Source organism: Heterocephalus glaber, unplaced genomic scaffold (genome assembly GCF_053883595.1).
Source record: "Heterocephalus glaber isolate CG9 unplaced genomic scaffold, H.glaber_assembly_v1.0 deba00000942, whole genome shotgun sequence".
Classification (NCBI taxonomy): domain Eukaryota; kingdom Metazoa; phylum Chordata; class Mammalia; order Rodentia; family Bathyergidae; genus Heterocephalus; species Heterocephalus glaber.
The window spans coordinates 3,520,386-3,538,527 of NW_028258174.1; the positions used below are offsets into that span (position 1 = coordinate 3,520,386).

The 18,142-nt window shown below is 35.4% G+C and overlaps 1 protein-coding gene across 4 annotated transcripts in view; it reads right to left on the reverse strand.

Moving 5' to 3' along the window:
* Sesn1 (sestrin 1) overlaps nt 1-18,142 on the reverse strand; it is a 102,189-nt gene that overhangs the window by 6,801 nt on the left and 77,246 nt on the right. For 2 of the 4 annotated variants that reach the window (XM_021251525.2, XM_004873958.4), the window contains exons 2-6: nt 7,755-7,820; nt 6,787-6,987; nt 6,028-6,210; nt 3,150-3,392; nt 269-416 (exon numbers count right to left, since the gene is read on the reverse strand). In XM_021251525.2, coding sequence (XP_021107184.1) covers nt 269-416; nt 3,150-3,392; nt 6,028-6,210; nt 6,787-6,987; nt 7,755-7,820 — 841 coding nt within the window. Of the gene's footprint in view, nt 1-268; nt 417-3,149; nt 3,393-6,027; nt 6,211-6,786; nt 6,988-7,754; nt 7,821-15,673; nt 16,130-18,142 lie in introns of those variants that run through there. The other 2 variants (XM_004873959.3, XM_087208660.1) reach the window with 2 other exon arrangements.

Consider the following 18,142-nt stretch of genomic DNA (forward strand, 5'->3'; position numbering starts at 1 on the left):
TATGTTAAGTGACTTACTCAAGTAAGTTCACAAAGCTCCTTAGCGCCAGAAGCCAAACCAAATGGGCCCCCCTCTTAGTCTAATGCTATTTTCACTTATAAACGTTTTTTAGTTGCCTGCTTTGAAAATTACAAGTAGGAATAACTCCCATGCAATAGCCTCTCTAAAAGAAAAGAAACATTTGATGTTTTAAAACATTTAAATTCTCTAAATAAAAATGTTGGGTTTGTGATAGAAATTATATTGACTACATAGTGGTTGGTCTTACCTGAAGAGAAGACAAACATGCTCTCTCTTTTTTCCATTTCAAAACGTGAAGCCATCTCTTCCTGACTCGCCTCTTCTTCATCTCGACATTCCTGTAACTGCCTCATCTTTTCCATTAGGGCTTCCACCTCAAAGAAGGAATCACTTACCTGAAGAGAGAATACAGTATTACAGATGGCAGACATATAACTTGTATCTTACCAGAATACAGGGAACACAGAATTTCCTATAATTTTAATGTACAAGAATAAACAATTTAGGTACATAGGTAAGAGGACTTTAAAATATGAGAAAAATGATTTTAACACATTCTAATGTTTTTACCGTATAAAATTAATGGCATTGCTATTTATGCTATTTTAAAAATTAAACACTTGTCAATTTAAAGTAGAACCATATTTTAAAGTAAACTTCTGCTTATTCTGTTAATAAGATATACAAACTATAAATGGTTTTTGTGCCAACTGCACACTGTGCATGTTGTCCACATGTCTATCATCTTTAAACAGTAATTGTTCTATTTATACAATTTACCCATTAAAAACAAGACATGTCCTCACATGGCTGGACAGTTGGCCACCCGACCTCTGCATGATGCTAGAATCTGTCACTTGCTGGTGTGATTACAGCAGTGTCACATCTATGATAGGCTTTGATGAGGAGTGACAGAGTAGACAAATAATTTATACTTTTACACCCTACTGCATGCTTACTGTAAAGGATGGATCAAGCACACGGAATATACACTTTACAAAATGAGTACATAAGTCTTAAAACATCAATGTTTAAATACAAAACAATTGTTTCTCCCTTTATACATTTTTTTGGCCAAAAAATTTACTTTTTTTTGGAAATGTTATTTTAAATTTTTTTTTTTAATTTTTAATTTTTATTTTTAAATTATTTATTCCACCATGCCTGGCCAGGAAATATTCTTATAAATTCCTATCTACCATCCTTTTCCTAACTTCTACCTACTGATCCTTCAGATATCAGCTTACATAAGATAGCCCAAAGTTTAGGTATTCTTAGAAAAGACAATTCTTGATAAATTGTATTGAAACAAGAGGGAAAAGGGAAAAAATACGTTTCTGTTGGTCAACTAATCTGCTAAAGTTGTTAGTGATAAAGAAAAAAAATTACAGCATTACATATTAATACTAAATGTTAATATTATGTGTAGAGATTTTTTGTTTGTTTTTTACAATTTTTATCTGAAGAGCTGAGTCAGATATCTGGTATATAAACAAAGGACAAGCTTTATCAGCTGACTGTGTAGTGTAGTCAGCTCTTAGTCAAGTGTCACAGTAGGTGTGAAATGCCAGTTCACATCAACAGAATGGCTAAAACCCAAAACACTGACACCATCGCTGGCAAAGATGTGGGGCAACAGGAATGCCTCTTCATTGCTGGTAGGAATGTAAACTGGAACATTGAGTTTCAAGGCTATGTATCATGTAAAGAAATTTCAAAAATCCTATTCTTTTCATTCTTATCTTTTTTCCCCCAGTATTGGAGGTTGAACCAGGGACTTGTGCATGCTAAGCAAGTACCCTACAACTGAGCTACACTCCTTGCCCTATTATCTCTAGAATAATAACAAGTAAAAGTAGAAACTAGTAAATTTTCTTTGACTGTGTACTGAATCAATGGCAGGAAAAGACAGAAATCCAACTCTCAGCATCCCTTTTCTCTCTCAGATCCTCTTATAATCTCCAAGCTTTGACAAATAACCAGTAGCCATATATGCAAGCCTGTAGTATGAATCCAGGTAGCTCAATGGAAAGAGAAACTGATCATCTCAGGAACTGTCAGAACAGTGCTGTAATCAATCTCAGGGAAGTGCTATTTCTGCATGAGCTAATTTCATCATATGTAAATACTACCTTTTAATTAAGCACCTGATAAATGCCAGGTACTGTAGTAGGCATTTTACTTCATTACAGACATTTTATTTAGACTTCTCAATAACTTAATGTTTTACCTTTATTTAGACACGAAAGAGTTTAGAAAGTTTTGATAACTTGCCCAAAGTCAAATATATAAGTCAAAGTATGTTAGGATAACTTTGATGGTTTTCTGTGATTTCTCTTTTGAAGCAAAAAAACAAACCCTTGCTTTTCCATTACAGTAAAAGAATGCAAGGGAAATTTGGACTCATGGTATATAAGAATTAAAATCTGCTTATAGAAAATTCAACTTGTTATGATCTTTTTCAAAGAAATAACAAAACTGAAAAAAAATAAGACAAGAGAAGGAATGGAGATGAAAGCATTTTAACAAATTTACATTCACTGGTGTCATTTTCTACACTTGTGCAAAGTTAAACATGACAAAGAATTTTAAAGGGAGAAATTTCCAGGACTAAGCTGACTAAATCTTCCAAAAGATGAGTGTTTAGAAGTCAGCCTGTTTCTCTTGCAGAAAAGAGAAGAAAAGGATGCAAGCAGGAAGTCTCCAATACCAGACTATGCTATTTTCAGCCTCTGCTCATGTCACTGCTGTTGCCATTCATTATTATCTGGCCCTAATGGGGTACAGGCTATTGGCTGTAGGCCCTAAAATTACTTGTGTACCATTCCAGAGCAGCGGTGGTGAACCTACAGCATATGTGCTACAGCCGTTTATCACTAAAAGCTCTAAAAGGTTTGCCATCACTGCTCTAGAGGGACTTATAATTTTGTATATCTCTTAGCACCTAGACTACTGATGGGCATTTGGAGGTAATAAGAAAATCAATCCTTACTGAATGAATAGAGGGCCTAATATCTCTATGGACTCAACAGGGTGGATTTTCAAAGGAACCAAATGAAAAAATAACATTAACAGAAATTATTGTGATTAGTCTTATTATAGTTCCATAACAAATAACAGACACTTACCGAAATATTTCCGGCCGAGTTGACCTGCATCTCATCCACATTATGATTGCCATTTGTAATGTCACAGATGCAGTAGTTACTAACAGAAGGAGGTCTGAACGTGTGGCCACCATCACAATGAATTTCTGGACTGATTCCACAGCCAAATGTGAATGAGGCAAGAGAATGATAGTGTGTGAGTAGAACTACTGCGTGTACTAATTCTGCAAGAGACCAGCTGTGCTCTTCAGCTTTTAAAAGCCGCTGGGGGTCAGGAGGAAACAGAACAGATTTTTTTGTCTTTTTTATTCATTAAAATTAATTTAATGAATTCATTCATTTTTTATTCATTATTCATTAATTTTACTGATACATTTTAGGTAAACATTATGATCGGATTCATCATTGGGAATTTGTACCTGTACATGATATACCTTGGTTCTTGCTTTTTCACCAATCCCCTTTCCTCCCACCCCTCCTCTCCTTCCTACTTAGAAAAACCTTGTTTCTATTTTTTCCTTCTTTTCTCATGTTTTTTTCTTTCCCTTCTTTCCTTTCCTCCATCCCCCTCCCTACTTCCCCTTCCCCTTTGGACCTTTTCTTCCTGTTTCACACTATCTGTTATACATTTTGGTCCTCATTTACACTTTCAATTTCTCACACCAGAGAAACTATTTGGTATTTACACATGTCTGTCCTATTTATTTCATTTAAGAGTATGGCCTCAATGTGGATCCATTTAGCTATAAATGTCTCTAGTTTATCATTCTTTATGGCTGAGTAGTGCTCCATTTTATAAAAAAATACATCTTCTTTATCTAGTCACCAGTTGATGGGCATTTGGACTGTTTCCAAGATTTAGCTATTACAAACTGTGCCACTATAAATATGGGTGTGCATACATTGCTGTGATATGATGCTTTTAATTCCATTGGGAAGATACCCAGCAGGGGAATAGCTGGGTCCAATAAGACTTCTAACAGAGTGAAGAGACAACCCACAATGTGGGAAAAAATCTTTACCAACTGTTCTTCAGACAAAGGTCTACTATCTAGTATACATAAAGAACTTAAAAAAAAAGACCAAAAATGTACACCTGAAATGAACAGACATTTCTCAGATGAAGAAGTAGAAACAGCAAATAAACATATGAAAAAATGTTCAACATCACTGGTCATTCAAGAGATGCAAATGAAAACAATGCTGAGATTCCACCTTGCTCCAGAAAGAATGGCTGCTATCAAGAAATCAACCAATAACAAATACCGGTGGGGCTTTGGGGGAAAAGGAACCCTTCTCCACTGTTGGAATGTAGACTGCTACAACCACTGTGGAAATCAGTGTAGAGATTCCTCAAAAAAACTAGGATTAGAAGAACATATTTTTATACTGCGGTGTGGTGTTGGTGAAACTACATAGCTCATCTTAGTATTTAATCCATTGACAACAGGATTAGTCACTCTATAAAGCCTAGTCTAAAACTGTAAATTCTAACATGTAGAACCCACAATTTGTTAATTTTATGAAAATATATTCACAAATAGAGCTTAACATCTATTAATGACACATTCATTATTGTTTTGATTTTTTTGAAATACTGATTTAAAAATAGAATACATTTTACTTAAAAGCAGTTACTATATTTCAGATGTTGGATTATGAATGAATTACTGCATTTTTAGTTCAAATGTAATAAATCTGTATTTAAAGTTGAAGGTACTACATGAAATGTCTGTGTATTGTTTATTATCAGGCCTCCTCAAGGAATTTTTAAGACAGTGGCTTGAAGACAACTTGACTCTAAATATTCCTAAATCATCAACTTGTATTTATTTAAAAGTTATACATAAATCTGTAATTCTTCAAATTCAATGGTGTCCCTTCTCCTTATCTGTTTTATAATTTTGTGTGTTTTCCTTGACAACATGAGGCACTGTATTAATCATATTCAAATCTCCTGTCTTCTTGACAATATTTTCTTTTACATAAGTGCCTAAAATGTTTTATAAGAAAGACAAGACCAAAAGGCAAGAGGAATGCTTCTTCATTGCTAGTGGGAAGCAAACTGGTATGGCACTTTAGAAGACTGTCACAGTTTCTGACAAAGCTAAACATAGGCTCACCAAATGGTCCAACAGTCACATTCCTATTTACCTAAATAAGCTAAAAGGTTTTGTCAAAAAAAACAAAACCCTGCACATAAATGTTTCTAATTGTTGTATTCATAATTATCCACAACTAACAGTAAGCAAGATGTCCCTTCAATAGGTGAAAGGATAAACTAACTGTGGTATATCTACACAATGGAATATAATTCAGCAATAAAAAAATGTACTGTCAGGTCACAAAAATACATGGAAGAATCTTAAAATTGAATGAAAAGTCCATCTAATGAAAGTCCATCTGAAAAGATTATATACTATATGATATCAACTACATGAAATCCTGGAAATGGTAAAACTATAGAAATAATAAAAAGACCAGTAATTGCATGAGTCCAGGAGAAAGGGGAGAAGGATGAATAAATGAAGCACAAGGCAGTGATTATTTACTATTCTCTATTATACTGTTCTATATGAGAGAATGATGGTATCATGACATTATGCATTTTTAAAAACCTATGGAAGTATATAACACAAAAGCAAACTCCAGTGTGAGCTTTGGACACTAGTTAATAGCAACATGGCAATAATGGTTCATCACTCACAACAAATCTACCTCACAAATTCAAGATGTTAATAATAGGAGAAAAATGTGTGTCTGTGGGAAGGGTTACGTGGTAGAAAATGAGAACTCTGCACTCTCAGTGTGATTTTTATGTAAGCTTAAAATTGCTCTAGAAAATAAATCTTCAAAAAAATTTTAAGTGATGCTTAAGATATATTACTTCACTACGTACCTCAATGTGTTCTTTGGTAATAAGCCAAGGTCTGTGGGCTAATACTTTGTTGAGTTCTCCTAAATTCTGTAGCTTCTGAGGTGCATTCTCTAAACCATTGAGCCACTTGGGATCCCCACCAACATGAAGGAAATCATTTACATGCAGGTTCACTAAGTAGGAACACTGATGTCTTGCTGCAGCCTTAAGAGAAAACAAAATGATATTCTAATTATACATATTAACATCTTGAACTATTACAAATCTATTTTCTTTACAAAGTGAAAAACACTTAAGTTTTTGATTAGTATTTTTTCAAATATTCTATGAACTATACAAATGAAATTTTCATATAAAAATTTATACTAAACACCTCAGAAATATTCCATGAACAAAATAAATGATAAAAAAAATTAGAATCTAATGTTACCTATATACTAACTTTTAGAACTTCAAGAAGAAAGTTCAAGTTCTCAACCACAGAATTAGAGAATATTATTTACAAATTGAACAGGATTAGGATCACTTACATCAATGTGTATACATCTATGTATAATAAAGAAGAATGGTTGCCAGCATTGTATATAAATATGGTATACTTTTTGTCATACTTGAGAAGAGTGTCTGTTTATTAAAAAAGAAAAAAAAGACTACCTAATAGGGTATCCTATTACACAGACGAATACAAGTATTTATCCCTGTTTTAAAACATTAAGTATCTCTTGAGATTAATAAAAGCAAGTAAAAAGGTTTTTTTTTTTTCATTTAATGTCTACACACCATTATTCCAATGTAGTGCCGATGATGTAGGGGTAATGGACCATCCATCTGCAGTAGATAGTGTTGAGTTTTTAAGAAACTTTCTAAATATTGTGGGTGGAAAACCATCACTAATGTAATGTTATCCAAACGACCCAAAGCAGCAAAAGAATCTGCAAATAAAGCATGCATCTGTGTGTCTTCACTCCCCACTTGGAGAATCTGTATAAATGAGAAGAAAACCATGGTTATATAAGTTGTAAATTGGCATTAAAGAAAATATGCATGGGCTGCATGGTGTCCTTTAGAAGCAGATTAAATTTGGCTTAAGAGAGACGTTATGAATTTAAACTCAAATGGTAGCAAAACAGAAGAATAAATGGTTACATTATACAGTAGGAGATAAACAACAAAGATTGAATGTTAAAGGCCATCTAGATCAGCTGCTTGTATACTTGGACAGAATCCAGACAAAGAAGCAGATTTAGAGTGTCAAAGTTGCAGTGCTTGCAAACATAAAATAAAGTCTTTCCTTACACCACCAAGTATTTTCACTCAATTATGAAAAACCAAAATTAACTAATAGCAAACAATCCATATAAAAACAAAGCATAGACGTTTTACATACAGAGACCCAATCTAGTGTTCATACCAGCCTGTGGGGATAGTCAAGCCCAAGTAACACAGTTTACAGGCATACCTAAGCATGATCTAAATATAAGCAAGTAGAATATTATTGGTCAAAAACAAGTCTTGGCTTTACTTGATTAAATAAGGGTGTTTTACAAGAGTGTCATGAAATACTAGAAATCAACATGACTACAACAGCTTTCTAATACCACAGATTCACTGCCAAAGCATGATTAACTGCAATCAACTCAGCCTAAAACATGTTGTTGACCAACAGTTGTTCAGATGCCAAGATACAGGTCATAAAAATTTTTCCTTAAAAGCATACGGTTCACTATGTACTTTCACAAACCACATACCTCCTTTTCTGGGATGAATCTGCTTGGTCCGTGTCCTAGTGGTCGAGGAATTCTAATTCCAAGTTCCTAGAAAAGAAAATTACACCATCAGGCTTCCAGCAGTAAACAACATGAACTAAGGATACAGGAATGGGAGGGAAAAACAACTAGTTGAACAGAGACAGGCTTGTTGTGGTGTTTTGTTTTCATGGCTATATATACACACCAACTCTTCTGTTTGCATCACATAGCTAACAACAGCTTATAATACAACTCTGACTAAAAACAATAAAACCTGTTTCACTAAAACCAGAGTTTTGCATAAAGTACTTGGCAGAAAGTCTAGAACAGAAAGTTCAGCACATAGCAGCCAACCCTGTGGGCTGTCAGTGATACAAAATAAGACCAATGTGTTTGTACATCCAAAACAACCAAAATATCAACCCCTGTTCATCTTGTCAGGCAAATATCTTCATGCAGAAGTCTTAAACAGGGAGAAGTATAATAATTATTATGTCTATAATAACACCTCACAGTGAGCACAGAAATATGAAAAACTAGTTAAACTCACAAAAGAGAAAGTACTACAGGGCATGTTTTCTCTGTGACTGAGTAAAACAAACTGAGAAAAGCATTTTGTTTCTGAGTTTGGTTTAAATTTTCTTTAATAATAAGATGTCATCAACCATGCTTATATTCTATTTTAGAACAGTTAAAGTAATTTATAAATAAATGGTTTTCTATACTTTTGACATTAAATCTAGCTTAAATAATATAACTAACAGGGCAAGAGGGGGGCTGTGTCTTACCAATCTAGTGTTAAAAATGTTTTAGACTTTATGCAATAAAGATTAACCCTTGTTTATAAAATTACATGCAAATATTATTTCTATTCTTTCACTACTGCTTCCACAGCTTCTTCATGATACATAGCAGATGCTCTCCTTTTAAAGAAAAATGGGAGGAGGCACAAAAAAGGAGGATATATGACAGCAATCCAAAAAAGCTGGTCCAAACAAAATGCAAATCTTTTGAGCAGAATGGATTTTTAAAAATTTAGCAGCCAAGACAAAATTTAAAGTAATTTTTATTAGGAGAAATCAAGATTCAAAGTAGGCTATATTTTCCAAATAAATTCATAAAATTATATGTAAGTCAAATCTTTTATACTGGAGGTCATTTCTTACCCTGGTTATTCCACACTTATACTGACAATAGTATATAAATTCTATCCTTCATTAGATGAAACACAATTCACTAGTCTGACCATATATACGTCTCAATTTTAATATTCTACAATACATGCTAGCAGAAAACATATTCCTGTTATTCAGTGTATCATCTTGACACAAGCACAGCCATTTATACAAAATGACAACTCTACTAGCCTTTCTAGCTGAATCTCTAATCCAAATACGTTTTAGGGCCGGGGATTTAGCTCGGTGGTTCCACCGCCTGCCTCACAAGCGCAAGGTCTGGAGTTAGATCTCCAGTACCAAAAACAAACAAACAAACAAACAAATATATACATTTTAAATAAAATTTACTGGGCAAAACTGTAGGATTAAAATAAATATTCCTTCTCATTTCTTTAATCTTTGAAAAATTATCTTATTTAAACAAAATGTACTTTAGAGTAAACCTGTTTAAGGTTTTATTACTCATTTTATAACTTAAGTGATACTATACTTGGATTTCAGTATATGAAAAGTCAAAGAGGGGAGAAATGAGTTACTCAACAAATGATCTTCAGGCAATTGGATAGCCACTCAGAAAAAAGTGAAGTTGGAGACCTAAATCATACTTTACAACAAATCAGAATTAAATGTGAAAAAAACAGAACTAAAACATATACAGTATTAGAAGAAGACACTCATGGAGTGAGGAAGTGGGGCTAAGAATGCCACAAAATCTAGAAATCATAAAATACAAGACTGATAAATTTGATGACAAAAATACTTTCTTTTTTTAAAAAATACTTTCACATGTGAAAAATTTATACAAACATGAATGCAAAACTGGGAAAGATATTTACAACTTACATAACAAAGGGATAATTTTTAAAGACTTCTAGAAAATCCTAAATCTTACAGAAAGTGAGCAAAGGACAAAGAGTTCAAAGAAAAGGAAGTACAAATGGCTGAAAAAGTGCTCAATTCAGTAAAACAACAACTACAAGGTAAATACATGTAGATCCATTTTTCTCCAAAACTATTGCTTTTGATCAAAAAGTCTGGTAACAGGCTGTGTTGGAAAGGTCATGGAGAAACAGTCTTTTGCTTATATAATGCTGATGGGAGTGTTCTAAAGTGTGAGAGGGAAAAATCAAGAATACAAAAACTATGAAGAATATAAATTGCTGCAATTTCTAGGGAAAGCAACTTGTAATACTGATCAGAATAAAAATGTCACATACCTTTGAATCAACATTCTATCCTATCACAAGTGTTAACCTGCAGCTGTATTTGTGAAATGTCATGTGAAAGGATAATCACTGCAATATTGTTCCTAATAGTAGAAGACTGAAAACAACTTAAGTCAATCAAGGTGTGTTTCAATAAAGTTCAGTCTGACCAAAATATATATGAAGAAATGTTCAACATGCTGGCCATTAGAGAAATGCAAATTAAAATGACATTGAGATTTTGTCTTACCCCAGAAAGAATACCTATCATCAGGAAATCAAATAATAACTAATGCTGGAGAGGCTGGAGGGGAAAAAGCAAACCTTCTACACTGCTGGTGGGAATGTAAAAGAGCAAACCACTATGGAAATCAGTATGGTGATTCCTCAAAACATTAAAAATAGATATTCCATTTGGCACAGCTAATTCCCCTTCTAGGTATCTTCCCGAAAGACTTGACACTGTATTACAGTGATAGATGCATACACATGTTTCTAGCAGCACAATATATAATAGCTGAATCTTGGAAGTGGCCCATATATTCATTAATGGATAAAGAAAATGTAGCATTTATATACCATGAAGTACTATTCTGCCATAAATATGGATAGACATATCATTTGGAGGATGCTCCTTGATACCATAATGTTAAGTGAATAAACTATAATAAAAAAGATAAAGAAAAGCATACAGTCCTTACAAAGAATGAAACAGTTCTATGTGGGTTGATTTTAAAATATTTCCAAAATGTATTGTTTGAAGGAAGAGAAAGCAAAGGGTGTATTGTATATGTATGTGTGTGTATATACATACATACATACATACATACATATATTTATACATATATATGATATTTGTAGAGGAGGAAAAAATCCTCTGTAATTTCATTTTAGGATTTTATCCTACAAACACAATAGCAACATATGGATGGTACTTTTTAAATGGGACTGGATTGATACGGGCTTCAAAACAAAGACGGTGAATTATATTATTCTGGTCTTGTTTCTATACCAAGCATGTACTATATATTTACATATCTGTGATGGTTTAGATCTAAAACAGCCCCCTAAAAGTCTTACTGGTTCAGAGGTGGTACTTTCAAAGGTGACTGGATCATGGGAATGGTATGCTCATCAGCAGACTCAACCATTGATGAGATGATGTTGAATATGCTGTTGGGAGCTGGGGCCTGGTTGGAGGAGGTGTGTCACTGCAGGTTTGCCTTTGATGGGTCTGTCTCTTCTCCCCTTGTCCTCTCCCCTTCCCCCCTCCCCTGCCCCTCCTCTACTTCTTATTGTTCTGTTTTCTGGCTGCCATGGGTTAAGCAGGTTTTCCCTTCTAGGCCCTTCTGCCATGCCATTTCAGCCTTGGAGCCAGCTAACAATGGACTGAACTTTCTGACACGGTAATCTAGAATAAACTCGTCTCTTCTAAATTGTAGTGTCAGGTATTTCTTTTTAATGTGAAAAAATAGCTACGTGTTTGAAAATAGGGTGTTAAGAAAAGGGAAGCATTCTTTGGGATGGATTAGAGACTCCTTATACAATTTCTCTTAGTGTTAAGATTACATTCATTCCCTGATGAGGTACCAGTCTGCCATGAAAGCTGGGGACAGAACAAGAAACCTAAAGAGAGAACTATAAAGGGAGTCCCTGACATTCAAGACTTCAATTTTATTATTATCCAAGTGCAATTCTAGGTGAAACAGAATTTGACTCATCTTATACTTGGATTACCAGAGTTGATTTATAGTTAAATTGAAGAGGTTGTGAAATGTTTATGCTATTCCATAAAAACAGTAAAAGAAATTGTAGAAGGGAGAAAAGACAAATGAAAGAGTTCTTTCCCAAAGAGAAAAAAACTGATCAGCACTGACATAATAAGAAATATAGTTACAGCCACTTCAGAATAAAATAAATGTATTATCTTATCTTTGGAGGCTAGATTCAAAAGATGATGCCCCCCCCCTTAAGCTAATAGACTGGGTACATGACTAAGAATATGACATGATCTTTTGTACTTAATCTCATGTCCAGTAGAAGACAAAGGGCTAATATGGGGAATTCCTGATGAGTCCTGAGATTTTATGATTCCATCTAGCCTTCCACTGCACACAAATTAACTTCTAGAAAAAGTAAATAGGTGACAATTACCTTTAGAGAATTCAGTGGAATTTGTTTTCACTGGAATTTTATAAAGACTGCTCATCTGGGCTAGGGATGTAGCTTATAGGTAGAGCTATGGTCAGCATGTGTGAGGCCTTGGGTTCAAGCCCAGTACCACAAAAACAAACAACAAAACAAAACCTCATGTTGGGAAAACCACCAAAAGGTAGCCCAAAATAGGAATGTTGCTGTTAACTGTCCTATATATCATCTCCCATGGAATAGAGAAAAGTATAAAGCAGTCACATGTAGCCTCTAAATTGAAGGATCTTAATCTGTAAAATAGTGGTTATGATGATAAAATAATAAGACCAGCAATCCCAACTACCTCACATTATGTAACTATGGAATATTTTATAAATTACATACATACATGCACACAGGGGGTCTTATTAGATTCTAGTCTTATTTTAGGTACAAGATTTAACAGATTTAGCCCTCTATCAGAAGTAGATGAGGGCAGTGAAGTAGTATTATTCCCAGATTATGGCTGACACCCTAACATTAGTCAATGATGTCTAAGAATCAGACTGTCTTTTATTTTTCTGGTTATTCATTAACTGATAAAAGTATGTAAAAAAATCAATCTAGGGCTAATAATAAATAATAACAACAATAGCAGTAACACAAAGTACTATAAGCTAAGCACTATTTGAAGTTCTATTATCTATAAGCAAGGAGCTTGTAATTTATGATAGTGAAGTCTGGAAAAGGGTACAGTTTTACAATCTTCATGAAAAAGAAGTCAGTAACTTAGATTGATCCTTTCACCAGTTTATGAGACAGGTACTACTATTATCTGCATTTTGTATAGGTAAATTATGGAAACACTGGTTTTAAACACAAGTATTCCAGCTCGGAGGGTGTACTGTATCCAGAAAGTCTGGGTCTAGTCAGTATTCTTTAATTATTACTTTGAGTCTCTTTCAAAGTTCTTGATTCCCAGGGGATCCTTATAGTTGTCACTGTTAATATAAGGCAATGTTCTTGGTTTCTAAAAGCTTAAGTTTCAATGCTGAAACATTTTCCTCATGACAAATTAGTTATGACCGTTTTCTAGCAGGTGTTGATAAAAAAGGCACATAGGTATTCAATGGGTGGATAATCTTAAACCGAAGTAAATGCATTTTATAACTTACTTAGGGTTACTTCTCTATCTGTAGCTGCTAGAAACCAAATTAAAATTTTGAACAAATTTTGATCAGTCCAGATTCCAGGAAGCAGAGCTGTCAACAGAAAATGGCCTTGTTGGAGAGCAGATGTAGATGGTAATCACAGCACAAATCTCACTAGCTCTCTAAGGGTGTGGCTGGAAAAACTAACAATCCCCTCCCCTTAAAAATGCCAATCATCATCTTTAAAAGAGATGGTAACAATACTGCTTCAATTTCTGGTATGTTTCCTCATTAGTGTATAATACTAACATTAATTTTCAGAGTGTGAAAATTCTTAGTAGTTGTGGATGGTACCACATAAAGACTATGTATGTATTGTATGACTGTATAAATCAGTGTTTGTGTACTGAAAGTACTATTCAGATTAGATGTTTCAAATTTGCTAGAAACATTTATGAATCTGAATCAATATCCTTAAGTCAAAGAATGATTTGCCACAAATGCAAAATGAAAGTATTTGTTGGTTTGTGGTGTCTACTTATTTTAAAATAGTTGAAAAGTAAAATAAGCTAATAATCATCTAAGTCATTTTTTTTTGCTGTACTTTGTGCATTTTTTCAAATCCTCTCTAGATGTTGTATTTGACCTTCAAAAACCTAAATACAAATGAAGAGATCTTACAAAAAAATGTCCAATTACAGCAAAATGTACTAGTAGTCCCAAATTATCATGAACATTATTAGGGTATTTAGAAATAAAGAATATTCAGGTATCTATTTCTAGTGTATGTTCTATGAATTATATTTTAGAAAATAAAAGCTTATTTCAAAGTATTACATTTTGGCTGGGGATGTGCCTCAATGGTAGAGCACTTGCCTAGAATGCATGAGAACCTAGGTTCAAACTCTAGCGCCACAAAAAAAAAGTACTGCATTTTTTAAGGAAAACTGACTTAGGTTACATGCTTTGCTAAGGAGTTCCATTCCTGGACAGTGTTTAATTTAAAAAGAATTATAGAACCTTCCTACTCGAAAGAACTGTATGATGAATTCTTTTGTGGTGATTAGTTTTTCTATAAAGCTTTATTTCCTAATTTACCTTTCCACATGTTGGATTTATTAAAAATGAAATGTAACAGTACAAATCTTCCTGATTTCCTGAACACAATCCCAGAGGCACCATAATCAATGAGCAAGCTAAAATATATCCTTATCTTCTATTTTACATGGTTAGATTTAGAAATTCTAGATCTGGGCAAGAACCAGGATTCTGCACACAAACACCACCAGAAATAACAGATCTATTCAGGCATGATGGCTGGGCTCATTTCTACTCAAAATGAGGAAGATTTGTTATGGCCTGCAAACAGAAAGTGTAAATACTAATGCAACACTTTCACATTTTTTTTTCTCCTTGGTAGTTTCCATAGCAATGTTACAAGAGAGTTTTTAAAGTATGCTGTTATTTGTAAGCGAGGAACTTGTAATGTATCCATGAAATTATAATTTAGAAAAAATGTATTCCACAGCCTTAAGTTTTTATTACTATACATGGTGTACTGATGAGACTATTTACCTTAAAAAAAGTATAATTATTAAACCTGAGTCATTTTAATGGGCAAAGCTGCAGAGAAATTATTCACATTTAGATTTCTTGAACTGAGGCAATACTGCATTCTGATTTTAATTCAAATTTAAATTAATATTTCTTACTTTTTCCCTCATCACCTTTTGAACCGAAGCCTTTGAAAAGTTCAAATTTTAGCTAAGGTCACATTAGTAATTTTTCGATGGTGTCTTTTTGGCAACCACTTAGAAAAAAATACAAAATGTGTCAATTAAATAGCTCTAAAGGTCAATTCAGACCCAACAGGGATGGTTTAATAAACAAGGGTAAACGCTGTACACAATGTCATAGCGCTTGCAGAATCTATTTATGCTAGGCAATGTAAATTTTTAACTGACCCAAATATATGTTTTTCTTTTTCTCACATAGGAGGGAAAGGGGGTGAGGGTGGCTGAATAATTTGTTTTGACATGACGCCACGGAGAGAAAATCCACAGGCTGTTTTACAGTAAGACTAAAGCTTTGTTGGGTTTCTGACTTGTGGAGACTTGTACAGAAGGCAACGTTATTATGTTCTGGAGACTTTCATTTAAATGGCCGAGGCAGCTTCTCCCCCAGCTCAGCATTTTCTGGCCCGGAATAAACCCTCAGCAGGAAAGGTCTCCCGGTGCACACAGGCCGCCCCTCACCTGACGGCGTGGGAAGCTGAGGCGCCCCGCCGGGATCGGGCCGGGCCGGGCCGAGGTGCTCCGCGGCGCCCTCCTCCCGGCGGCGGCAAAGCGTTTCGGAGGCGGCCGGGGTGCGAACGTGGGGAGCGACGCGACCTCCGCGCAGCACGGGGAGCGCGGCCAGGTAACCTGCCCACCGCCCACCCAGCCTCGTGCCCGGTACCTCGTCCTGGCCGCGGCCCGCGCCGCACTGCTTGCAGCCCAGGAGCTCGGAGACCGCCACCGAGGCTGTGTATGCCTCGTTCGACGCGGCAGCCAGGCGCATGTCAGTGCGGGAACGACTGACTGCAGCCGCGCGACGAGGAGAGCCCGGAGCGAGCAGCCGGCCGCGACTCCGGGTTGCAGCGCTAGAGCCAACGCGGAGGCGGGCGGCGCCGACAAACAAGCCGTGCGGCACCGCCCCGCGCCCCTCACTCCGCCGATGTGGCGGCTGAGCCCGCCAATGCTGGCCGCGGGAGCGCACGGCCCCGCCCCTCGGCGCGGAGGGCCGGGGGCTGCGGGCGGACACGCGAAAAACAACTCCGAAGGCCAAACCCGGGAGGAAGAGCCAGTTGTCAATTTCGGAACCGGCCCACTGGGCCAGAGGATGAGCGGAAGACGTGTGTGGAAGATGCAGCAAAAGCCAGGAAAAGGCGAGTCTCTATCCCGACCCCGACTCAGCTCGTCCCATTTACCTAGGAGCAAACACCAGCCAAGCTCTGTAGACTGACTGATGGCACCAGGAGGAAGCAAGTTCTCCTTAAATTTTATAAACTATGGAAATTTCTATTCTTTCCGGGAGATAATCCCCAAACTACGCTGAATAGGCCACAGAAGACAGAACAAGTATGAGAGCATGGCCTGTATTCAATGTAAAATTTATTTTTGGCAAGCTATGTAGAAACTATAAATATCATCTCCTACACAGATAATAACCCTTGGTAGCAAATCTCTAATCTGTCTTTTCGCAAGTATAAGTGAAGATGTTACAGTTTCCCTTCACGAGCATCATGGATTATAAAGAATTTCTTTCTGAAATCTGATGAGGAACCTGGAGAGGTGTAGGTATAACGGAGCACACATGACTGACATTATCTGATTAGAACCCAAATCTCCCAATTCCTGTGTCAATATTATTTCCTTCCTTACATAAACCTACTTTTCTTTTTTTAAAGACACACTTTTAAATTAGATCTCATTTTCCATGTTTGCCTTTGTGTTGTCTAAAGCAGACATGCTCAGGTTGAGGGGGTAAAAGTTGGAACATTTTGACAGTGGGAAACAAGTGAACAGACTCAGAACCAGGACTCATAAATGAAAGGAAGTTCAGTTTTTGGAGGTAACATTGTAACTCTGAGGTTACAATGTCTCAGAGAAGACTAAGTCACTAGCTCTTGAACTGTTATATTTTTAAAGTAGCAGGTTAAACATGGTTACTTTTATTTATCTCCTCCAGATAAATAAAAATTATATGCTTTCATAAACTGATTTTAAAAATAGCTAAAACAGCCAAAATATTTTTTTACTGGTCAAGAGATGCAAACTGGGGTTAATGTTAACACAGATAAAAAGGCTACAGAGGCCTTTAAGATTTCTTCCACTGACCACAGCCACAAAAACAAACAATATAATCAAATGCTCACTCACCCATAAACAAACAAAACAAACCCAGTAAGTCATTCGATTTACAGCAATATGATGTATTCTCTGAGATAAACTGGTTGTAAATGAGTAACTTGGAAATAGAAATGCATTTGATGTATGGAGTTGTAAGCTACAAAAACTAGTTAAAAATCGAGGGAAGTACATTAAAAATGACAACTCTCATCCTATAAAAGTTAAACTGTTATTTTCTTTGTGAAGGAATAACAGTTTTAGTTATTTAGCAAGAATAACCCTTTTTTGTGACCTTAAAATTATTCTCCATTGCTTGCCTTTCTATTTTCTAATGAGAAGCAAGGGAAAAGCACACATTCAACTGACCCCAGAATGGTTTAAAATAATTAAAGGCAAGTTAAATCCGAAAACCTTATAAATAAGCAGTGTCTGATATTTAAAACTGGATAAATATTATGAAAGAAACATTTTCAGATAAACTGAAATTGGATAGGAAGCTCCAAATAGGCTTCCTTTTTTCCCAGAAAGTTTCAGTTTATTCTTTATTTTAATGTTGCCTTACATGAAAAGAAAAATAAATTTATACTAAGTCAGTGGTTTACAGAGAACCTTCAAGGCATTAAATGTCAGGATTCCTTTATGGTCTCTATAAAGACTGACCTAACGACTTCAAAGAATACTAATTTCTGCTCTGTTGCATACTGTACAGCATAAAATATATCTTCCAAGTAAATCTACAGTGACCAGGAGTTCCAACAAATGTATTAATTGGCCTGCAAATATCACTATGTAGATTTCACTCTTAGAGATGTTTTGTTTTAAATCATTCAGTAA